General features: G+C 39.4%; 2 protein-coding genes across 2 annotated transcripts in view; both read right to left on the bottom strand.

The window, feature by feature from the left end:
• The window catches only part of LOC150088556 (serine/threonine/tyrosine-interacting protein-like), a 117,577-nt gene extending 108,523 nt beyond the window's left edge, over positions 1–9,054 (bottom strand). Inside the window, exon 1 of the mRNA XM_090370801.1 lies at positions 9,025–9,054. The gene's annotated coding sequence lies outside the window, so the exon portion shown is untranslated. The remainder of the gene's footprint in view (positions 1–9,024) is intronic.
• LOC150088557 (serine/threonine/tyrosine-interacting protein-like) overlaps positions 1–25,635 on the bottom strand; it is a 187,368-nt gene that overhangs the window by 51,378 nt on the left and 110,355 nt on the right. The window contains exon 6 of the mRNA XM_090370231.1: positions 9,025–9,061. Within this exon, the coding sequence (XP_090226357.1) occupies positions 9,025–9,061 (37 nt within the window). The remainder of the gene's footprint in view (positions 1–9,024; positions 9,062–25,635) is intronic.

Raw genomic sequence — 25,635 nt, forward strand, 5'->3', positions numbered from 1 at the left:
GTAACCCCAGAGTAATGTATCAACTCTGTGGTACTACACTGACAGTGGTAGAGAATGAAAAGGACCTGGGGGGAATTGTGCAGCCAGATATGAAGTTTTCTGAGCAGTGCAGATGGTCTGCAAGAGTAGCTCATGGTGTCTTGTCAATGATATAGAGGAATTTTTCTAATAGGGATAAGGTGGTGATTATCCCCTTGTATAAGGCAATGGTCAGGTCACACCTTGAGTACTGTATACAGGTCTGGAGGCCTCATTTTAAGAAGGATGTAGACCTGCTAGAGCGAGTGCAGAGAAGGGCAACAAAATTAGTGAATGGAACAAAGGGTTGCTCTTATGAAGAAAGTCTTAAGTTTTGCAAATTAGAGTGTCTGGAGACTAGGCACTTGCGAGGTGACCTGATTGAGGAGTATAAAGACTTGAATGGTTTGAGCATGCTCAATGCTGATGGGATCCTTCCTCTTGCTCAGAACAATTGCCTGAGAGGGCATAATTTCAAATTGAGGAAAGACAGTTGTAGGATAAATGTGCGGAAGTTTGCATTTAGCCAGTGGGTAGTTGGTTGGTGGAACAGACTTCCATATTTTGTTGTGGAAGTTGATAGCCTAAATAAATTTAAGGCTGAGCTGGACAGGTATTTGGAATGAATGGAGGAGTGAAACAGGAGCGGTTTTTTTTTTGGTTGATGCTGCATAAGCTTGCTTTCTTGCATCATATGCCTCTACTAATGCTAATGCTAAATGTTAAGTCCCATTTTAACAATGGGCTCGCAATTTTTCCGACTTTCTACCAAGTAAATTTGATCGGTCACAGAAGTGACATCATTCGCAGCTTCCACTAGAGGCACTTCCATGCTTGCACTTCTAGTACTGTGATTATAGCTTGTGACGCATTTTCGTGACCGGTATGATATCTCGAGTCAGGGCCTAATTTAGGGGGGGGGGGACAGATGTGGCTTATTACCCCTTTAACCATGCGTATAAGTGAATGTGTAAAATGTTCCTAGGTCTATCTAATAAAAAAAAAAAAAAACCTAAAATCCTGGTCGTCATGCCTCGCCTTACAATGATAACTGGATACGACGGTGTCTGGAGTTCTAACTTTTTAGAATTTTTGAATAGTATGACATCACAATCATGCTTCCTGAAGTTACTACTGCAGTAAGTATGATTTCAACAATACAAATATTTGTCAACAATTTCTTTTTTCATCTCGCATTTTCGTTACATTCCATTGTTAGGAGCCCCTAACAGACGCATATGTCGCTTCAACTAAAAGATCACAACTTACATGAAAAAAAATTATTTCACAAATATTCAAGAAAAATTTATTATAAAAATTGCCATATATAATTTACTTCTTTATTAATATTTGTTGTCGATCTGCTTTGCTCAATAGCTGAGCGATGATTACAGAGGAATGATCTGATGTAACAATCTGGATCAAATCGAAGCAATGGTTTTCCATTTAGATGTATGCTCATCATGACCTGCAATGTGTTTAATTGTCAACATTATTCATTCATTCATTCACTCAATAGTATTCATTACGCTGAAAGCTCGCTCAGCTTCAGCACTGCTAATGGCAATGGTTTCAAAGATATTTTCTGGCTTTCTTAATTGAAAAGGTAATTTCACTCGATTTTAAAGATAAACTGTCATCGACAAAATCTCTAAAATCATTAATTTTTATTTCATATTTTATCAGAAAACTTAAATTTCTTATTCGGTTTTCAATGTCTTGCCACCGAGACGAAAGTTCTTTCAAATTCACGATTTCGAGTAGCATATGTTTAAAATTTTTTTCAATGGTATCGTTATTTTCTTTATTTAATTTAAAATCACCCTGTTCCATTAATAAGTTATCCTTTAAGGATAAAACAATGCATTTAATAACTTGTCACAATGTAATTTTTTTACTTTCAATTTTTATTCCTTCAAATTCTTTCCACTTCAACATGCTCTCAATTTTTGCTTCATAATTTCCTTCAGAATTTTTCAAATTAGCAATAGCATTGATAGTTCGAATAATCAATTTATATGCTTTTTACCATTGTGATTCTGTAAAGCTTCTGAAAGGTAAGAGAGTTCCTGCAGGATGTCGACCATTAGTGCTAAATGGTTAAGAAATTCTAAATTTAAAAGTCCATTTAATAATCCGGAATATTTAACTTCTGATTCAAAATGTTTGCGCAGTGCAGGATAATTCCCTTAACCCGCAATTACCATCTGCAAGCTACAAGCTGCTAATCGTGGCCCGAACACACAACCGATCTTTATAGTTTCCACATCAAGTTCTTTAACATTCATCCTTAATTTGTGCTAGATTTTTGGAGATTGGTGATACAGGCAGGCCTCGATTAACACGATTAATTCGTCCCGCGAGCGCATCACGCAAAATGGAAACGAGTTAATCGAATATAATAACCAATAGGAAAAATTATAATTGGTCCTTGACCGTCTGGAATGTCCATAAAGAATTTTAAAAATACCTTTTAAATAACTTTTTAACTGTATATAATGTAAAAGATAATGAAAATAATTATGTAATTAAATGTTTATTGCATAAAACTGCGGTTCTTAAACTGTGTGCCGCGGAATATTTTAAATTTTCGAAGGAAACACAGCGATACTCGACATCTGTCGGACACCGCGCGAACTAGCTCGAGGTAGTTCACAGTTTCAGCATTTCTTATTAAGTTGTTTGGACCTAACTACTAAACGAAACTGTTTCTTTTGGTCTGGGTGCGCCTTGAAAAAATTACCGAGACATTAAAGGCGCCGTGAACCGAGAAACTGTGGGAACCTCTGACATAAAATACACAATGAAGAAATTACTGTTGCGGAAATATTTGAACAGTGTTCACTTTCTCTTTTCATCAATCAGTTTCCGATAGCCAACAACAATCTTCTCTGGGCCCTGGCGAAATAAATATCACAGAGAACATCAAACCTTTTGTTTGAGGTTCTATGCGATATGAAAGATTTCATCTAATTCTTTTACTGTTATCTCCTTCGCGGTAACATTTTCATCTGGCTCATTTAAAAATTTGAATTTTTAAATCCAAGTCTGCATTGACTTTATTAGCAGGAGACAAACATGTCTTCTTCCGATGGTTGATGGAACACACCGAGGCGGGCAGCAGGCAAACATTTGTTTATTGACCATACGACTCGCGGTAAGCTTAACGTGCAATTCAAATCTTTTTTCAACTATCGCATAAAAAAAAAAAAAAAAAAAAATCACGTTAACTGGAAATTTGCATCGTGTAAAGTGAAAAGTGGTATCATTTTTCAAATAGCGTTAACTGAATATTGCGTTAATCGAACTCTCGTTATGCGAGGCCTAGCTGTACAGTTTTTTTTTTTTTTTAATTATTGCCTGTATGCCATTATATTTTTCAACATTTTCTACACAGTGAAAGGCTCGACAAAGTTTCAAAATCTGCCAACATTTCAACTTCGTAAAGTTTATATATTTTAGTTGCCTCAATTCCCCCCCCCCCCGCCTCTATGTTGCTACTCTCACTAGTTCTTTGAATACTGTGCAAAATGTCTAAATCACACGGATATTCTACTACTGCGACCATGTGAACACAGACAGGAGAAATTTACTGGAAGGAGTGGATCACTCTCTTCTCCAAAAAACATATGTTCCTTTGTCGGAGTAAAGGGGAACCACAACACAAGTTGACCAGAGACTATAATCCGCATCGAAAGTCTTCTTAATCCTCTGACTGGCTATGGAAAGCGTACTGACTAGCGCGACTTCTCGGTATGTGACTGCATAGATTTTACGGACACTACTAACGTTGTGAAACGGTAATCCCTTTCACCCTTAATTTGCACTTTCTAATTACCTAAATTGCTTAAAGGCCAGAGGTGGGAATAATGCATACACAGTTGTCTCTCCTAATCCTTTCGTTACATGGAAATTTCTTTGTTCAAGGAAACTATTTTAAACGTAATTACCAAGGGGACTCAAAAAAATTCACCATAAAGAAGTTCATTAAACAGAGGTCCGACTGTAATTAAATCAAAAATGAAGCAATTTTAAAATACATAACCGATCAATTGCGCCATTAAAATGCTGGGAATGGGGACCCGCTGGCCCCACCGTAGTTTTGGTTCTGGATACTCAATAATTGCTTTCGGTATTTCATTTGTAAAATAAATCTCAACAATGGGCTCGCAAATTAAAAAAAAAAAATAACAATGGTCTCTCGTGAGCCCACCATAGCTCACCACTGTGCTTACCCTATGAAGACCGCCAGAAGCCTTTGTAATCCCCTACAACTTTTCAGGCCTCTGAATATCCCAACAGAAGCAGAGCAAGAATCAATGACTACTTGTAGCTGCTGTTAAAATTATTACTTTGTGTACTACCCAAACTAGCACTTTTATGACTTACCTAGCAGTCTTCAGTGCATTAGCAAATATTCTTGCACCCTTTCTATTTAAATGTATCCCCATCCCTTAAAAAACCTCCCCTGTTAAGAAACACAAGCCACACTCAAAAAATTCTCCAAGTCTTGTTCAATCTCTCCAAGGCCAAATTTATTGACAAGACTTCAACACATACCTCCTACTATCATGTCTGAGCAAAATCCTAGATGCTTTCAAATTTAATCCTAACTAATGGTTTTTTCTCAATGTTGCTCTATACTTCTTAAAGTAAATAATCACATCACTTATTCTTAATATCATTTATACCAACATGTACAATTCATCCTTTTGTGCACTTAAAAGTTGATAAGTGATTTGCACCTGGTAGATATACCTTATCAGTTGCAAAGTTAGTGATGTAGAACAGTATGCCTGGCAGATGTATCATGTGCTATTCTACCTATTTTTTTGTACAATACAGTAGACACTCGATTTTCCGGGATAGACAGTAAAAAACAAATCCCGGATAATCGCTTTCCCAGTTAATCCAAAAATACAAAAGTTCCCAACATACGTAAGGATACATTCCAGTACTTCGTCGAGTTTTACGTAACTCGGGAATGACTAATAACATATTATTATTGACAAATCTGAATTCCGCGCAATACTTGTTAATGTTTGGCCATTTTGATACATCCTTATTATAATTATTCCTTAGAGATTTAACAGATGCACCGTTTTCAAACTTTTGAATAATTTCAAGTTTTTGTTTAACTGAAAATGCAACTCTTTTGCATTTACCCATCATTTTCGCGATTTCTAAAAAAAAAAAAACCCACTATAAAAAAAATTCCGACATCCCTGGTATAAATAACAAAACAAAATTTGCCTTTTGCGCTGCAACGGAACACAACAATCAGCACGACGCACTAAAACAAACTAAACACTTGGTCTTTTTTTTCTTTCTTTTTTTTTGAGCGGTGGATGTGAAGACAGCGGGGATTGCAAGATAATAGGTGCATTAATCTGTCAATGACGACTTATAATGCTGCTTGTCACTTATTTACGACTTGCAAAATATATCTGTTTATACGTATTCTAGTTATTACTTGAATTTTTTGATTTCTGGTCGATTTTTTTTTTTTAAATTTGGAGTCTTGAAGTGTCCTAGTTAATCAAGAGTCTGCTGTATATTCCCCATTTCTGTGACAATAGTTACTGTAGAACCAGTGTTTTCTGCCTTAAGGAATATCTCTGTGTTGTCCAATGCATGAGTGTACCACTGAGATGGGCAGCTAAGTAGTAGTAGTGGCATGTGATGCAAGAAAGCAAGTGTATAAAAAAAAAAAAAAAAAAACACACTATTCCCTCCAAATGCCTGTCCAGTTCCTCCTTAAATTTATTCAACCTATCAACTTCCACAACGAAAGATGGAAGTTTGTTCCAGCAATTAACAACCCGCTGGCTAAAAGCAAATTTCTGCACATCTATTCTACATCTGTCTTTTCATAATTTGAATTTATGCCCCCTTAGGTTCGTAATCTGAACAAGTGGAAGGATCCCATCAGTATTCAGCATGCTCAACCCATTCAAGGCCTTATACACCTCAATCAGATCACCGCGCAGGTGCCTAGTCTCCAGCCACTGCAATTTGCAGAACTTAAGCCTCTCTTGGTAGGAGGATCCCTTCATTCCCCTCACCAATCTTGTTGCCCTTCTCTGTACACGCTCAAGTAAATCTACATCCTTCCTAAAATGAGGCCTCCAGACCTGTACGCAGTACTCAAGGCGTGGCCTGACCATTGCCTTATACAGAGGGACAATCACCTCCTTCTCCCTGCTAGCAAAATTCCTATATATCATTGACAAAACCCCATGACCTGCCCTGGCAACCTGTCTGCATTGCTCAGAAAACTTCATATCTGACTGCACAATTACTCCCAGGTCTTTTTCATTTTCTACCACCTTAAGTGTAGTACCACACAGTTTGTACGTTTCTCTGGGGTTACTTCTACCCACATGCAGTACTTTGCATTTGTCAAGGTTAAACTTCAGTTGCCACTTCTTAACCCATCTGCCCAAATTATCTAGATCCTGTTGCAGTAGCACACTGCCATTACTGTGATTAACAACCCTGCCAAACTTTGTATCATCTGCAAACTTCGACATTAAGCCTGATATACCTTCAATATCATTGATAAATATACAAAACAACAGTGAACCTAACACCAAACCCTGTGGGACTCCACTAATAACATTAGTCCAAGAAGAGCAGCACCCATTGATTACCACCCTCTGTCTTCTCCCACTTAACCATCCTTTTATCCATTGTAGCAACTTACCCTTAATACCATTCTGCTCCAATTTGTACAATAGTCTTCCATGCGCAACAGTGTCAAAAGCTTTCCTGAAATCCAAATATATGATAACAAAATTATTTTTTGCATCCAGTTCCTTTGTAACCACATCATAATATCCTATCAAATTTGTCAGACAAGACTTTCCCTTAACAAACCCATGCTGTGTCTGAATTATTGCTGCAGTCTTGTCTAGATAATCCTGCAATGCATCTTTAACCAGTGACTCCATTATTTTACCTGGAACAGAAGTTAAACTAACTGGTCTGTAATTACTCGTGTCACCCTTCGATCCTCCTTTGTGAATTGGGGATACATTTGCACATCTCCAGTCCGTGGGAACCTCCCCTGAGTCCAACGATGCTCTCATAATTATGGCTAAGGGTTTGCTTAGTTGCTTTACCGTCTCCTTTAATATAACTGGATAGATCCCATCCACCCCAGGTGCCTTTCTTATGTTTAACTTCAACAATTTCTCCTCCACTTTGCTCTCAGTTATTACAAAATCATTAAGTATCCTGCTACAATTTGATAACCTTCTGCCATTTTCAAACCTTAATAATTCCTCATGTGTGAATGTAGATGCAAAATACTCATTCAGTTTGTTTGCTATCTGAGCAGGATCATCAACAGTCGAACCATTGATGTCAAGTGGACCAATCAGATTCATCCCCTTCCTCTTAGAGTTTATATAAGTAAAGAAATCCTTGCTGTTTTTCTTAACATCTTTTGCCAAGGATTTCTCGTAATCTGCCTTCGCCTGCCTTTGTGACCTGATTACAGACTAGCTTATATCTGCCATAGGCTTCTGAGTCGCTTCATAATTTATATGCATCCCATGCATTTTTCTTCTCTGTCACGAGTCTCATTAGTTCATTTGATAACCATTTAGGCCTAAACCTTGAACAATATTTCTTAATAGGTATGAAACTTTTAGTAGCATCCACGATTAATTCCTTGAATGCTTCCCACTTAGAATTTACTGTTGGTAACATCGTCAGTTTATCCCACTGTACAAAATTTAAAAACTGTCGGAGACCGCTGTGCTCACCTTTACGGAAGCAAAAACCCTTTCCTTTACCCCTGATGGTAATTAAATCTTTAAGTAGATCCCACATCAGTACACTGTGATCACTGCCACCTAGTGGTTCCTTTATCTGCAAATTCTTAATACACGAATGATCACTGCTGATAACCAGATCAAGAGTATTACTTTCTCTGGTTGCCTCATCCATCTGGTTGATGGATCCTTTGTTTTAACTCCTTAAAGGTATCAACACATTCTTCAAGCTCTGAATTGCCTTTTTTTTTTTTTTTTTTTATGAAAACCCCAAACATGAAAAGTATCAAAACCTATAGTACTTAGTACCATGCATGGATTGAAGCTCACATCTGGTGAGTATGGGCTTGGCACACTCAGGGGATCCTGAGCTGGATATCATCATTCCTCTTTTTCTTGGTGATTCCCTTCTCTCTCTCTCTCTCTCTCTCTCTCTCTCTCTCTCTCTCTCTCTCTCTCTCTCAGGGTAACTCAGAATTTTTTTTTTGGCTGGTGCAGCATAAGCCTCAGGCTTCCTTGCACCATATGGCTAATAATAATAATAAATCTTTTTAACTTATGTTTTTTCATATTTTTAAGTTGTTTGAAATCCTTTAAATATGTTTAATGACTACTTTGTAAAAAAGGAGTTATTAAACATATTTAGCTCCTTTTATTAAAACAAAATTCCATTTGATACATGTAATGGTTTCAGTCTCTTAATTTAATAATACACCATCTTTATTTAAAAATTATTTCTCATTAAATCTCTCTCAAAAATGTTTAATTATCATTAATAAATGCTTAAACTTAAATGTTGAAATGGTTATCATTAGTGTTAATTTTCTGATGTACCAATTTGGCTTCTGTTGCTAAAGAGAAAATAGTTAAACACATTAGCTAAAACTTGCATTAAGAAAGAGAGAATTATCTCATCATCATACAGGATATTTGCTCATTCTTTTCTATTTTCCTATTTTTTCTCAATTTGAATGATTTTCTCAATAAGGAATCAAAACAGAGTTGGGCAGGATTGTTGAGTAGTATGGCATTTTGTTATAAATTGACATAACATTGTTATTAATATTGTTATATAATTTCATTTTGTAATATACACCTGAACCTCAATAAAACTCACAATATTGCTCTCCATTTACATGGCCTTTTAGTGTCTTCTATTTACTTAATTATTTAATAGTTAATCACCCCATGCATGATTCTTACACAATTGTTAAGATTAACTTACCTGAAGAACAGAAACAATCATCAATAAAAATTTTTACCTGCAAAATAAACACACATATTAGAAGTTTTTCTTTTCATATAAATTACAGAACCAAATATAATATTCTAATTTAATAATTAATAGTAAAAAGTTTCACAGGTTCTTAAAGGAGTGCTATAAAGTACAACTGTTTGAATTAGGTAAATTGTTATAGAAGTGCAGTATTTAGTATTAGTAGTGGCAAATGATGCAAGAAAGCAAACTTATATAGCATCAACAAAAAATAAATAAATAAATAAAAGACTGCATCCATCCTTACCCTCCAAGAATTTGTCTAGTTCTTCGTTAACAACAGATGGAAGCCTATTCCAACAATCAACAACTCGCTGGCCAAAGGCAAACTTTCACACACGTCCTGCAACCATCCTTCCTCAACTTAAATTTATGCCCTCTCTTGTGTTTCAGTAAAAGGCAGAATGGCATTCACATTCAGCTTACTCAATCCATTCAAAGCCTTAATAACCTCAATCACATCACCCCACAGGGGCCTAGTCTTCAGACGTTGCAATTTTTGGAACTGAAGCCTTTCTAGGTAAGAGTACCCTTTTGTTCCCTTCACCAATCTGGTTGCACTTCTCTGTACTCATTCCAGCAGATCTACATTCTTCCTAAAGTGAGGCCTCCAGACCTGTATACAATACTCTAGATATGGCCTAATCATGGCCTTGTACAAAGGGATAATCATCTTCCTATCCCTACTAGCAAAGTTTCTGTATATCATTGACAAAACCTCATGGGTTGTCCTGGCAGCATGTTTGCACTGCTCAGAAAATTTCACATCTGACTACTCAATTAACCCCAGTTCTTTTTAATTTTCTATTATCCTGTGTATTTTCTATTGTGGGTATTTTCTATTACCCACAGTTGATAAGTAACTCTGAGATTACTGATACTCATAAGCAGTACCAATGCTAAACTTCAACTGCCATTTCTCAGTCCATTGACCTAATTTTTCTAAACTTTGTTGTAGTAGTACACCATCATTACCGTCGTTAATCACTTTGCCAACCTTTGTATCACCAGCAAACTTTGACATTAAGCCTAATATACCTTTATCAATATCATTAATAAATACTGAAAACAACAATGGGCACAGCATTGAACCCTGAGATACTCCACTGATAACATTAGTCCATGAAGAGCAGTGCCCAGTGATAACCACTCTGTCTTCTTCCACTTAACCATCCCTTTATCCATAGCAGTAACTTGCCCTAAATGCCACATTGCACCAGTTTAACAAAGAAGCAAAGTTATGGAACATTAGTTTCTCTTAATCTAGTGTGCAACTCTTCTTTCTTAACTCAAATTATGGACTTGTGTGTATATCTAATGTCTGAAAAATGGAAAATATACTTGTTTGTTTAGTCTACTTAACTCTTAAATCATTAAATAAAACATCTCAGCAAGGTTGTCATTACACTTCCAAATTTCTAAACACTGCAGTTTATGGAAACAGTGTCCAACTATTTCTGAAAAACAACCCTTTGCAGCCATAACCAAACCTATTGAAATTGTCTATATACTTTCAAACAGGATGGTTCCCAAAAGGGGATCTCCAAACCTGAATGCAATAACCAAAGTAGAAAATAATTTTGACATTGTTTATTTGGACTTTAGCAAAAGATTCGATTCTGATCAGCACCACATATTACTGTATAGTAAGGCTAGAATATGTTGGTATAATGAGTAATATACTCATATGGATGTGGAATGGCTGCAAGACTGGAGACAGATGGTTGTGATTACTAGTCACTCTTCAGATATGACTAGACTGAGTTAAATATGGGGCCCTCAAGGATTGATGCTAGGGTGGCTGGAATTTCAGTTTCTTAAATAACACTGACAAAGGGATACAATACATGATATCAAAATTAGCAAATGATATTAAGATAGGTAGAATGGCTAATGATCAGTGACAAGCAGCACTCCTCCAGGGTGAATTGGATAGGCTGCAGGGATGGTCAGAAAAGTGGTAACTATGATTTAATGCTGAAAAAAATGAAAGGTCACTCTACCACAGAGACTTTACAGAAATTGGCTCTATCCCTGTTTGATACTATCAAACAGGGATAGAGCCAATTTCTATCCCTGTTTGATAGTATCAAGAGTGTATCGGAAATATGCCATTTTCGGAATAACATCTCATCGTGGACAGCGCTGTGGGCAAAGAAAGGTGAGTGACACAAATCATCACTGACTTCAAAAAGGAGGTGCAAGAAACATCTCCACCAAGACCATCAGGTGATCATTAGCTGCAATAGGTTATGGGAGCTGCTGATCCACCGGAGTCACACTGCTAATACCATGACATAGGACTCTACACCTCAACTTGGTGAAAGAACATTGACACTGGACCTTAGATGATTGGAGACGGGTCTCTTGGTCCGATGAGTCCAGCTTCCAGTTATTTCGAGCAGATGGGAGGGTGCGTATCTGGCGGAAACCACACAAAACTATGCACCTGTGTGTCAACAAGGAACTGTTCAGGCAGGTGGACAGTCAGTAATGGTCTGGGGTGTGTTCAACAGTCACACGTTGAGACCTCTGGCACATCTAGATGCATCTCTGAACAGTCCAGGTTACGTGTCATCCTTCCGGACCATCTGCATCCCTTCATGGTCATCGTACATCCACAGGGCAAGGGACTTTTCCAGCAGGACATTGTGCCTCCCCACAGATCTGCGGTGACTAGAACATTGTTCGAAGAGCATTCCACAGATTTCAATCCATACCACCATGGAATGGCCTCCCAACATGAACCCTGTGGAGCATCTTTGGGCTGCTGTGGAAAGGTTCATTCGAGCTTTCAATCCTCCACTCAGGAATTCAGCTGAATTATGGATGGAAATACCTGTGGAATGCTTTCATGAACTAGTGGACTCAATGCCTCACTGCCCTTATCCAGGCAAAAGGTTGGTCCACCCGTTACTAGGTAGGTAAGGTATCCTATGATTTCTGTCCACTCAGTGTATATGGCACCTTTCAAATTTATGTTACTATTCTTCACCAAGAATCGTGTGTGCAGTCACTGAGAATTCACATAACTGTAACTTCCATTATGGGTGCTTATGTAATGTATTGTGTTTATACTGATGAGGGGGAGGTCAAAAAAAAAAAAAGACTATCATTAATGATCATCTTTTTTCTTTTTTTTTTAGATGATGATAATGATATAGAACATTGTGATTTCCCAAGTTGGGAAATTGCACATTTTGTATCATTAATCGCCACATGTACATGCATTGAAGGATTAAAAAAATTATAAAATGAAATAAAATAATTTTTTTTAAGGAACTTACGAGGAAAAGCAACCGGAAACTACCCTGTAGAGATAGTATATCCCAAGTAATCCTATGATGAGCGAGCTAGAGAAGTCTGAAAGATCTGAAGGCTGTGAAATCATCGTTGCACCACAGAATGCTGATGAAGATGTTGGCCCCAGCAGGGTAAGTGTCAGGGCTTGAGGTCATCAATATCGAACAAGGTAAATTATTTGTATGGGTGAGCAGACACGCTTCGTCAGGGCTCTTCAATTTAGTGGATTGGATTACTGTTGATTATTGCTTTTAAATATTTGATTTATTTAGTATATTGTTGGATTATTTTGTTATAGGTTTTCCTGTAACAGTTTGATTTTTATAATATTATAGATATCATTTTTTAAAGTTAATTTTCATTGATATTTAGCTAATTTTATAATGGTAATTACGAGATCTGCCTTAAACACATCACAGGGTATCGTGACTCACACGGAAATAGCCGATGGCGATTTATGTGAGAGTCATGATTTAATCCGTTGCGGAACCTGTGGAATGTTTTCCAAGGTCGACCTGGTGACTAATCAGCTCACCTGGGGATTCTTTTCTTTGTGATCGATGTAAGGAGTGCACTGATCTTAAATTACAATTTGGTGCACTGATGGAACAATTTGAGTCATTAAAAAAATGAGTGCTTGCCGTCGAGAATAATGCATCTGGGAGCTCGTCAGGGACTCAAGACTCCAGCAATCTACCAAGTGATGCACTCCCGATTCGGGCCTCAAAACAGAAAAACCAAGTGCAAACTACTCTGGTTCAAAAGGATTTTGTTTTATTAGGAGACTATTGTCAGGGAAACAGGGAATATTTTTTGTAATAAGGATAGGTGGAGTAGAACCAGGGTATGTCTGCCGGGAGCAACTATTAATGATGTCATTAACAGATTGTCAGATTTTAAGGGAGGTAAAGAGAATATTATTATTCTTGTGGGGACTAATGACATTAAATGTACACGATCTGAAAATGTGTTGGAAAAAAAAAGAACCATGCTGAGGAAATGTTGCGAGCTGGGCCACAATGTCTACGTGTCTGCAATTCAGCCCAGACACGATAGGAGGGATTGTATGTTAAAAGCCTTGTGGATTAACTCAAGACTTGAAGGACTCTGCAAGGCTTTTTTTGGGGGGGGGGATATTTCTATCAGCTTGGCCCACACTTGTAGGTAGAAGGAATTTGTTTTGTAGAGACAGGATACACTTAAACAAAGGTGGTGAAAAGTTTTTGCCAGTATTATTGAGGATAGCTTAAAGGTTCAGGCAAACTGCTAGTTGGAGGGGGATGTGGGTAATACTGACATGCATTTATCTGATAATATTGGTCAAAGTAACTCTTACACATACCTCAAGAGTTCTTATCTGTTTCCCCAACTGGACATATTATCTGGATGTTCTGGGAGCAGAAACGTTTCAAGTGAGCGGGTAGCTAATGCCAGGGAAGAGAGCCTAAAAAACTTCAAGGGTTGCGTTAGGGTTATTAAATCTACAAGAAGAGTAAGTCTTAATTGTTTATATAGTAATGTTAGAAGTTTCGTCAATAAAATGAGCAAATTCAAACTAATGGTTAAAACAAGTAATGCGGACATAATAGGGCTTACGGAATCATGGTACGGACTGGAAATAGGGGATGATGAGTTTCAGTACGGCTTGTATAATGTATTTAGGAAGGATAGGGTAGAAAGAAGGGGTGGTGGGGTAATGCTTCTTATCAGAAGCAGCCTGTGTGCGATGATAGCTTTCCCGGATTCAGACGTTTCACATACTACTATAGAATCTGTATGGTGTGAGATAGTTGGAAACAAAGGTATAATGCGAGTAGGAGTAATCTACAGACCAGGTGATTGTGAAGATTATGACGAAAGTCTCTACATGCAAATGGAATGGGCAAGTAAGCGTCAATGTCTTATTATGGGTGATTTCAATTTGCATCTAATTGATTGGAGAAAATGGGAAGGAAACTTGACATGAGGAACAAAATTTTTAAATCAACTAGATGACTGTTATTTATATCAACATGTCAGGGAAAGTACTAGAGAAAAGAATATCCTAGACCTCATCATCACCCATGAATCAGATGACATAACATGGCTGACAGTAGAGGAAGTGATCACGGAGTTCAATGGTGGATGATGAAGAGAGAGGTAGCAGTAGTAAAAGGCAAAGGAATGGGTTATAAATTCAGAAAAGAAAATTACGATGCCTTAAGGTGCTACATGGCCTCTATTAACTGGGTAGATATCGCACAGAAAACGAATAAAATTGAACTGTGCTATGCTTTGAAAACATTAATCACAGAGGCCTTGAAGGCGCATTTACCATTAAAAATATACTCCACAAGGAGGGTTCCAAGTTGGATGAATGGTGAAATTGCCACATTACTTGAGCAGAAAACGGTGGCATGGAAAAGTTACAGAGCAATAAAAAGTATTGAAGCCTATAACAGCTAGAAGATGAGCTGTAAAAGAGCCACAGAAAAGGTTCGACAGGCAAAGGCAGTTTATGAGAAATCGCTCGCAAACAGAACAAAGAGGGGGGGGGATAAGGACTTTTTCACATATATAAATGCTAAGAAGAGGACAAGCCAGATCAGACCTTTATGTAAGGGAAAGGGAATAGTATTAAATACACCAGCTGCCATTGCAGATGAACTCAACAGTTATTTTGCATCGATATTTAAAGAAGAAAAATCTTTTGTGGCAATGGGAAATTGTGGGAGCAAAGTTGAAAAATATGTAATAAATGATACTGAAATTTCGCAAGATTATTTAATGAAAAACGTTTTGGAGCCTACAGGCCAGTAAGACTCCTGGAGTTGATGGAATATACCCTATAATCTTAAGGGAGGTTGCAAGTGAGTGCATTGAACCATTGAGGCTAATTATGCGAGCATCACTAGACTCTGGGAGATTCCGTTGGATTGGAAAAGTGCCAATGTATCTCCCACACATAAGGGTGGTTCTAAGAGTGAAGTGGGAAATTATCGACTTGTCAGTCTGACTTCAGTGGTAGGGAAAATCATGGAGGCAATGATCAAGGGTGGAATTCAGGATCATTTGGATAGAATTGAAATTCTCAAAGATACTCAGCATGGTTTTGTAAAAGGAAAATCATGTTTAACAAATCTGGTTCACTATTTTGAAAGGGTCACTCATGAGCTGGATTTAGGGAATAATTTCGACATTATTTATTTAGATTTCTGTAAAGCTTTTGACTCAGTCCCACATGAGCGGTTGCTTTATAAGCCGGAACAGGTTGGAATCATTGAGAAAATCCTTAGATGGATATCAGGATGGCTTCAGGGCAGGAGGCAGAGGGTTGTGATAAATGGCTATTCCTCAAGATTGGATTGATGTACGAAGTGGAGTTCCCCAAGGAACTCCACTTCGTACATCAATCCAATTTATCAATCCATCAACTTATTAGGACCACTGTTTTTAATTTTCATAAACGACATTGATGAAGGGATAGAGGGCGTGATGTCTAAATTTGCCAATGATGTTAAAATTGGTAGAGTAGTTAATGATCACTTTCAAGCTGAGCTTCTTCAGAGAAACCTAGATAGACTTCAGGAATGGTCAGAAAAATGACACCTATGCTTTAATCCAACAAAGTGTAAGGTATTACACCTGGGAAACAGTAATCCCAAAATAACTTATTCACTTGGTAGAATTCAGCTAAACCCAGTACTGGCGGAAAGGGACTTGGGTGTTACAATACGGTTAGACACGAAATTCTCTGAGCATTATAAACAGGTTGCAAGGAAGGCCCATGGTGTTCTATCGATGATCTATTGAACTTTTGCAAGTAGAGATAGGGACGTGATAATCCCATTATATAAGCCTTTTGTTAGACCACACTTGGAATACTGTGTTCAAGTATGGAGACTGCACCTAAAGAAAGACATCGAGCTTCTTGAAAGGGTGCAAAGATGTGATTTTTTTGGTTTTTGGTTTTTTTAAGAGCATTAGCAACTAAGGCCATATTGCTCCTGGTGCAAAGACGGGTAACTCGCCTGGTGAGATCGGCAAAAGGGCATCCTTATGAAGAAAGACTTCGAACATGTGGGCTGCAGAGTTTGGAAACTAGACACCTTAGAGAAGATTTTGATTGAGGTGTTTAAGGCTCTGAGAGGCATCAGTAAAATGAATGAGGACGAAATTTTCAAGATTATTGATTGATTGATTGATTGATTTTGATTTTTTGTGGCGCAAAAACAGCAGGGTTATAGTGCGCCAGGAAAAAGTTAAAATATAAAAAGGTAAGACTGGCAACTTGTAAAAAGCTACTTCGTCTTAAGGTGCATACAGTCATAAAATCAGTACAATGACAAAAGCAAATTGTTTATTTCATATGACTGTATACAAATTGATCGACTTTAAAAATTTAAAAACTGCTGACACATTGTCGTTGTCATTTAAAATCTGACTGAGTGTATACGGATCAGTCAGATGGGTAAAAGCAGTAAAACGAGCATTTATAAAACTAGAACAATCACATAAAATGTGTTCGACGGTTAAAACGGTGTCGCATTGCTCACACATAGGAGGGTCATCAGCCCTCAGCAAAAAGGAGTGTGTCAAATAACAGTGTCCTATGCGGAGCTGAGCAAGAACAACTTCCTCTTTGCGATCCCTGCGAAAGCTGGACCGCCAAGGATGGATCACAGGCTTAATTCGACATAGTTTGTTTGTAGTAATCAGTCGATGCCACGAATCTTGCCACTGAGATTGCAGGTTACTACGGATCACTTGCCTGTAGTCTGTATAGGGGACTAACAGGTCAAGATTATCCGTCAGGGCTGTCGATTTGGCTGCAGTGTCAGCCAAATCATTTCCTCTAATCCCGATGTGACTGGGGATCCAGCAGAAGCGGATATCGAATCCGCTTGCATCGAGGCTGTATATTATCTGCTGAATTCGGGACAGGGTTGGATGATTGGTGTGTGACATCGCTGATAAAGCCTGTAGTGCACTCATTGAGTCGGCATATATAATACTCCGTTGGTAACGGTGTTTTCTTATGTGATCTAGAGCTAACTCTATGGCATGCAGCTCTGCAGTGTAAATGCTGCAGTTAACAGGTATCTGCTCTGATATGGTTTTATCTGGAAAAACAGCAGCAGATCCTACATATGATTCCGACTTCGAGCCGTCTGTGTAAACTGGCAAGAAGTCAGAATGTTCTGCACGGTGTTGTGAATAGAGCTGAAGGTAGACAGAGGGCGGAGTATTAGACTTCGTCGCAAGTTTGAGCGAGAAGTCACATGCTGGTGTTTGTGCATGCCAGGGTGGAAGGGGCTCCTGTGATGATCGAGCAACCTTGTCTACCGAGATGTTAAGCTCATTGAGTAGCTCTTGAACACGAATGCCGAATGGCCGATTGGCATTGCGTCGTGTGTTATAAAGATTTTCCCATCGTGGCTCGAAAACGGATGTCCACGTGGGGTGGTCCGGCAGGGACTTCAGCTTGAAGGCATATTGCAGAGACAACTGCATTCGCCGAAGCGACAAAGATGGTTCATTTGCTTCGGCGTACAGACTTTGGACAGGCGAAGTTCTAAAAGCACCGGTAGCAATGCGGATGGCTTGATGATGGACGGGGTCAAGCCAACGAACAGCGCTATTTCTGGCAGATGCATATACCTGAGACCCATAGTCCAATTTTGAACGTACAAGTGCACGGTACAGACGTAGAAGAGTGCATCGGTCTGCACCCCAAGAGGTAGAAGAGAGAGAGCGGAGGATGTTAAGCCCTCTCGTACACTTCGTACGTAGCTGACGAATGTGTTGAACAAATGTCAACTTTTTGTCAAAAATGAGTCCCAGGAATTTCGCCTCTGATACAACTGGAATGGTGCTTTGTCCAAGTCGTAATTCAGGCTCAGGGTGGAGGTTACGTTTGCGACAAAAATGGACGCAAACGGTCTTCTCCGGTGAGAACCTGAATCCATTGGCCGTGGCCCAGGTGTTAACGCGGTCAATAGCTTGTTGCAGTTGTCTCTCAATAACCCTCATATTGCATGATTGAGAGAATATGCTGAAGTCATCGACATAGAGTGCACTGTTTATAGTTGGAGGAAGTTGTTCAGAAATAGAATTTATTTTAATGGCAAAAAGCGTAACACTTAAGACAGATCCTTGCGGTACCCCCTCCTCTTGGTAAAAAGGCCGTGAAAGGGAGGATCCTACACGAACTTGGAAATAACGGCAGGATAAAAAGTTTTTAATAAAAATGGGAAGGTGGCCTCTCAGACCGAGATTGTAAAGGTCTTTTAAAATACCAAATCTCCAAGTTGTGTCGTACGCTTTTTCCATGTCAAAGAAGATGGACACCAAGTGTTCTCTTTTTAGGAAAGCATCACGGATTGATGTTTCCAGTCTAATTAAGTGGTCCAGTGTGGACCTGTTTCTTCGGAAGCCGCACTGAAAGAGGGAGAGAAGGTCGTTCGATTCTAAATACCATAAGAGACGAGCATTGACCATTCTCTCCAATATTTTGCACAGACAGCTGGTCAGAGCAATAGGACGATAGTTTTTTGGACATTTAGGATCCTTTCCCGGCTTAGCAAAAGCAAGTATAGTTGCCTTGCGCCAGGTATCCGGAAAGTGCTCTTCAAGGAAGATTCTGTTATACATGAAAAGCAAACAGTCCATGGATTCTGGTGAAAGATGTTTGATCATTTCATAATGGATGTTGTCTGGTCCAACAGCGGTAGCCTTTGTATGGGCAAGTGCTGTTTTTAGCTCGTGGATAGTAAATGGCCCATTATATGGGTGGGAACCCTTCGATGTGAATTTAAGGGCCTGATTTTCAGTCTTGCACTTTAAGACCAGAAACTCTGGGGAGTAAGATGACGTTGCAGAGATCTTAGAAAATGTTTCCCCAAGAGCATTGGCTATTGCAGTAGAGTCTGCAATAGTACATCCATTATATTCAAGGACCGATGAGGGGTGTGCTGTGTATTTACCCTTCATTTTCCGGATTTTTTCCCAGACTACCTTAGAGTTGGTAGACTGGTTAATAGATGATGTAAAACGGATCCACGATTCCTTTTGACTCTGACGACGGATGTAGCGTGCTTTGGCTCGTGCACGTTTAAAGGCTATAAGGTTGGTCGTGGTAGGATATCGACGGAATATCCCCCACGCTTTGTTTTGAGCCTTTTTGGCTGCTGTGCATTGTGAATTCCACCATGGTTTGGGAAATGGTGGAAACCGGGCAGATGTTTTTGGAACAGCATTCGCAGCTGCTTGGACAATATTTTCTGTGATGTACTTAACTGCATCATTGATAGGCTCCTGACTGACTGTGCTACGATCAAAATTTGCCTGATGTTGGAAGGCAGTCCAGTCAGCCTGATCAATCTTCCACCGTGGTAACCTGAAGGGAAGACATGGTCTCCCACTGTGTAACAAGGTTATCACAGGGAAGTGATCACTTCCGTATGGATTCTCCTCCACTTCCCAAGTGAGTGAAGGGAGTAGAGAAGGGGAGCAGATAGAGAGATCAATGGCAGAAAAAGTACGGGTAGGCATGTGGAAGAAGGTGTTTGTTCCAGTATTTAGAAGGGAAAGGTCATTGTCATTGAGCATACGCTCTATGACTCGTCCCCTTCCGTTGATGTTAGCACTACCCCACAGGGTATTGTGTCCATTAAAATCCCCGAGAAGTAAGAAAGGGGGAGGCAACTGCGTTACAAGATCATCAAGGTCTTCCTGGGAGATATCAGTCCCAGGTGGCAAATAAATAGAGCAGACCGTTAATAGAAATCCCACTGTAAGGCGAATTGCAACAGCCTCTATGCTGGTTGTAATTAGCAAGGGCTGAACTGGAGTCTGATTATTCACAAGGATAGCCACTCCTCCATGAGCAGGACCATCCGCAATTCTATCCTTACGAAAGATTGTGATGTTATGCATGGTGGGATCATCATTTGCCTTTAGATAAGTCTCCTGCAAGCAAAAGCAAACTGGCTCGTGCTTTTGCAGGAGGGCCTTGATGTCATCTGTATTTCGCCGGAATCCACGACAATTCCATTGTAGGAATTTAGCCATTATTTTGGCTTGGTGGGTCCATCAGGCGGCTTCCGAGGTGCTGAGGGCTTAATTTTATCAGTCTTGGCTTTATCTTTTTTGGGGAAGAATGGACGCTGTCCGGTGTCCATTTCTTCCTCCACGAAGAGTTGCAAGACTGAATCGTCCGGTACCTCCTTGTCCTCTACATCCATTGATTCTGTTAATTTTGGTTGCTCTTTTTTACCACTTGGTTTTGTTAGTGGTGGGGCACTAGGAGGTACGGATATTGGAGTAGCAGCTGATTGTGTTTTTGTGGTGGGCTTTTGTGAACTCAATAAATAGCGGGCAATCGGCGTGAATGACTCTCTTGGTGGTATAGTCATATCTGTTTGTGTACCGATAGTGCACTTCGCAGAAACCTTCTGAGCATATGAAGGCTTCCCGCTATTTATTGGTTGTATGCGTTTTCTAGCCTCTGGGTAGGAGATGTTAAGCTCCGTTTTTAACTTTTGTATCTCCTTTTCGTCCTTCCACCGCTGGCATGCTCGAGAGTATGCAGGGTGCTCTCCTTGGCAGTTAATACAGTTAGGCTTAGGAGCTATACATTCCTTGCTCTCGTGATCTTTAGCACCACATCGAGCACAGGCAGGGTTACCACGACAAGCTGTTTGTGAGTGGCCGTACTTTTGACATTTAAAACACCTCAGTGGGTTTGGAACATAAATCCTCACTGGGCAGTTTAAGTACCCTGCCTTGATGGAACTTGGAGGCCTTGGGGTGTTGAATGTTAGGATGAGAACTCGGGTAGGGACAAGATTCCCATCCTTACGCATAGATATTCGCTTGACAGCTGTTACTCCTTGTTCTTTTAATTCAGAGCAGATCTCTTCTTCAGAAACATGAAGGAGATCCCACTCTGATATGACACCTCGTGAAGAGTTCAAAGTTTTGTGAGGGGTTACAATAATGGGTATTCCCCCTATAGATGTGGCTTTCAAAATTTTTTCTGCTTGATTTATATTCGATGCTTCAATAAGAATATCTCCAGAACGCAGCCGTTTTACGGATTTGGGTGAACCTGCCATCCCTTCTAATCCTTTCTGGATAAAGAAAGGTGACATTTTCCCTATTGACTGCTCTCCGGTGGAATGGAGAATGAGGAAAAGCGGTGTCACAGATGGTGTTTTCTCCTCAGTTCTGGCTCTTTTAGCAGAATTGCTCTCACTTTCTTCCGACGATCGATTAGGTAGGGGCCTTGTTGGGGCCCCAGAAGAAGAATTTAAATTACTCATAGGAGTAAAGAAAAAATGTCTGATGCCTAAGTACCTCACCCACCACGGAGCCCTACGAGGGGGCGCCCACTCGTGAACTAGCAGGTACTGCGTACACGAATGGGACGCCGAGTTCGCTTAGAACACCATACCCACGTTACCAATAAGTCTTTATCCCGTCCCAGGACCAAAGGGAGGGAGACTTATTGGAACGCAGTTGACCCTAGCAGTATAAAACCACCCGCCGATTGATCCCAGTCGAGCCGGTCCGGGACCGCCCGTCTTGTCGAAGCAGGGGCCAAAGTGGTGTATTAAGGCTGGGCCCCTCAACCACCAGGATCCCCCTTTCCGCTTCCACGGGTCGCGGCGCACGGCTGCACACGCCGGATTCCAAAGATGTAACCCTGGAACCAAGGTATGGGCGTTAGATCCCAGTGATGCTAGTCTGGAAGTCCAGCAGCGTCACTGGGAGGTCCCCTCACCACGTACAGGTGCCCACGTCGAGGGGCTTCAAGATTATAAATGATGCTAGAACTAGGGGGGACAAATTCAAGTAATGGGGGGGGGATGTTTAAATTGGACTGCAGGAAGTTTTATTTTAGCCAGTGAGTTACAAATTACTGGAATAAGTTGCCTACATAGGTGGTAGAGGCTGACAGTTTGGGGAAATTCAAAAGTTATCTGGATAGTACCTTCAGGTGAGGGAATCGCATAGGATGATAGGTTTAAATTTCCTTTTCTTTTATTAATTATTAGTTTTTTTTTTTTTTTTTTTTTTTTTTGCTGGTGCAGCATAAGCCATAATAGGCTTTCTTGCACAATGCGGCCATTACTAATACTAACATGCGAAATCCCTGTTGTGGAATCAGGACATGGAACTTACGAACAACACTGAAATGTAGAAAGCTGGAGAGGGTCAAAAGAGATGCACAGGAATGGTATTGATGTGCTTGAAGTGGTGGAGACAAGATGGAGTGAAGTGGGAGAATTTATAAGCGGAGACTATAAAGTTGTGCACTCTGGAAGTAGTGACGGACAGGGAGGTGTGGCAATAATTGACAAGAAGATTTACGAGAGCACTGGTAGCAGATATTTTCAACCTCAAATAGTGCTGAAGAATTAGTAGAGTAGACATAAGAACAGAACAGTCGGAGAAATTAATACGGAAAACCAGATCAAGAGACAACGTGATAATTATGGGGATTTGAATGCAGTGGTGAGAGCACTGGTAGATGTGGGAGGGAGGGAGGGAGGGGGGGGAGGGAGAGAGAGAGAGAGAGAGAGAGAGAGAGAGAGAGAGAAGAAAAGACTGGGGAATTTTGGGCTAGATGTGAGAAACATAAGAGGTCAACTCTTACTGGAGTTTTGTACAGAAGAGAGAATAATGGTAGCAAATGCAGGGTTTAAGGAAAAAACTGAGAGGCCAAAAAAATGATGATCAAAGGAACTTATCGTAGATTGAAGAATGAAATTGATAGAGAATGTAGGAAGGCAGAAGAACAGTGGTGGGCAGAGAACTGTCAAGAGATTGAAGCGCTTGAACAACAAGGTTGGATGGATTTGGCACATAGAAAAATCAGAGAGTTAACGAGAAAGAGTAGCGGAATTCAAACAAGAGCAATGCTGAAAACACAGTACTGGAAATATTTTATAATAAAAATTCAGAACTATTATAAGATTTCAGAGAATATAGGCTTAGTAGTTCTTGATAAAAATATTATGTTGAAAAGGGTTAGCAAGTCAAAACAGGTTGGGAACTGCTGCAGTAGACCAACGAGTAATGCAATTACCTTAAAATAACCACAGACATTCCATGTAATTCATGGTACTTTATTGCACCCAGAACCTTGGAAATTCTGTCATGTTTCTTTCAAGCCAACAGTATAAAGGAGGAAGTGATGAGTATGCATTTATATTGTGCAGCAAAACTGCCTTTAAACTTCATTTTGAGGCATCAGTAAATACAGGCATTCATTAGGATTGTGTTCAATTCCCATTTTGTTCATCATCATCAGCCATTTTCAATCCACTGCAGGATGAAGGCCTCTCCAGCAACTTTCCAGTTCCTTCTGTTTTCAGCACTGGACATCCATTTACTACCCAAAAACTCATGAATTTCATCTATCCATCTCTGCCTTTGTCTTCAGGTTTTCTTCTAGCTCCTCTTGGATACCATTCTGTTATTTTCTTAGTCCATCTGTCATCATGTCTTCGAGCTATGTATCCTGCCCAAGACCATTTTAGTTCTTTAGTTTTGATAAGAATGTCCTTTACTTGAGTTTGCTGCCTAATCCATGTGTTTGATACCTAATATAATTCGTTCCATTCTTCGCTGTGTAGTTCTCAGCTTCTCTTCCATTCTTTTGGTGAGTACCCAAGTTTCACTTCCATAAGTCATGGTGGGGAGTATACATTGGTTCATTATTTTACGTTTCAGACAAAGTGGGACATTGCTCTTCAGTATGTGACTATATTTCCTGAATGCTATCCATCCAAAATTTATTCTTCTCTTGACTTCCAGCCATTTATCATTATTACAGCTAATAACTTGTCCCAGATACGTATATGACTCCACCTTTTCAATTACTGCTCCTTCAATCATTATTTCCCTTTCTGTGGCATACTTTTTCATCATTACTTTTGATTTAGCCATATTTATCTTTAGTCCAAAATCTTTACTAACTGTGCATAACTGATTAAGATTATCCTCTAATTCTTTGGGATCGTGGCTTATGACCACAATGTCATCTGCAAATCGTAAATGGTTTAGGTACTCTCCGTTCATATTGACTCCTTTCTGCAACCAGTCTAATCTTCTGAAAGCTTCCTCAAGGGCAGCAGTAAACAGCTTCGGAGATATTGTGTCTCCTTGTCGAACTCCTTTCTCGATTTTAAATTCTTACTGTCTTTGTCTAGTCTAATAAAGGAGCTAGCACTCTCATATATTTTCTTCAAAATCATAATATATGGGGTATGTATGCCTTGTCTTTGCAGTGCCCAAAACATTGCCTTAGGCTGTATGGGGTCAAATGACTTTTCATAATCCACAAATGCCAGGCATAATGGTGTTTTATATTCATTTGCTTTCTCCATTAACTGTGATATTACGTGAAGGTGATCCATAGTTGACAATCTTGTCCTAAAGCCAGCTTGCTCTTTCGGTTGATTCTCATCAAGTATTCTTTCTAATCTGTTAGTAATGACCCTTGTGAACAACTTGTAGATGTGGGATAACAAGCTAATTGGTCTATAATTTCCAATTTCTGATTTATCTCCTTTCTTATGCAGCAAAACTATGATTGCATTATTCCACAGCTTAGGCGTCACACACCTTTTCTAATGCACTTTGTGAAGAGCCTTGCCAGTTTTTGTGTTATGTCTCTTCCTCCCAATTTTAACAACTCTACAGTAACTTCATCTTTTCCCGGGGCTTTCTGATTCTTCATTTTCTTCAATGCATGTTCTACCTCATCAGGAAGAATATTGGGTATGTCGTATGTGTTGCTACTTTGCAATCCATCTTCCCCACTGCTGGCATCATTCCCCTGCTCCTTGTATAATTCTCTATAGTAGTCTTCTGCTATTTGAATTATGCCTTCTCTGCTGTTTATAAGAACACCATCACTATTCTTCAGTTTCAGTATCATTTGTCTTTCTGTATTACTGTTCATGGCTGCTGATTTAAATCCTTTGTTTTCCCTGAATGCTTGTTCTACTTTTCTTGTGTTAAATCTTCTCCTAAATTCTTCTCTGTTAAATTTCCTCTCTGAGTCTCTTTCTAATGGCTTTGCATAACTCAGTATACTCAATTTTCTCCCTCTCAGTGTTTTTCTTGCTTTTTATTTCGGGTCTTCGGTTCATCATGACTAGTGTTTCTTGACTAATTTTTTCTTCTTTGGATTTCTTTTTCTCTATAGGTTTTTTGGGCTTTATCACTTTCAGATGTAATATTCCTCGTCGATATCTTGGTCCT

Source organism: Mastigoproctus giganteus, chromosome 3 (genome assembly GCF_048544385.1).
Source record: "Mastigoproctus giganteus isolate SK-2022 chromosome 3, ASM4854438v1, whole genome shotgun sequence".
NCBI lineage: Eukaryota > Metazoa > Arthropoda > Arachnida > Uropygi > Thelyphonidae > Mastigoproctus > Mastigoproctus giganteus.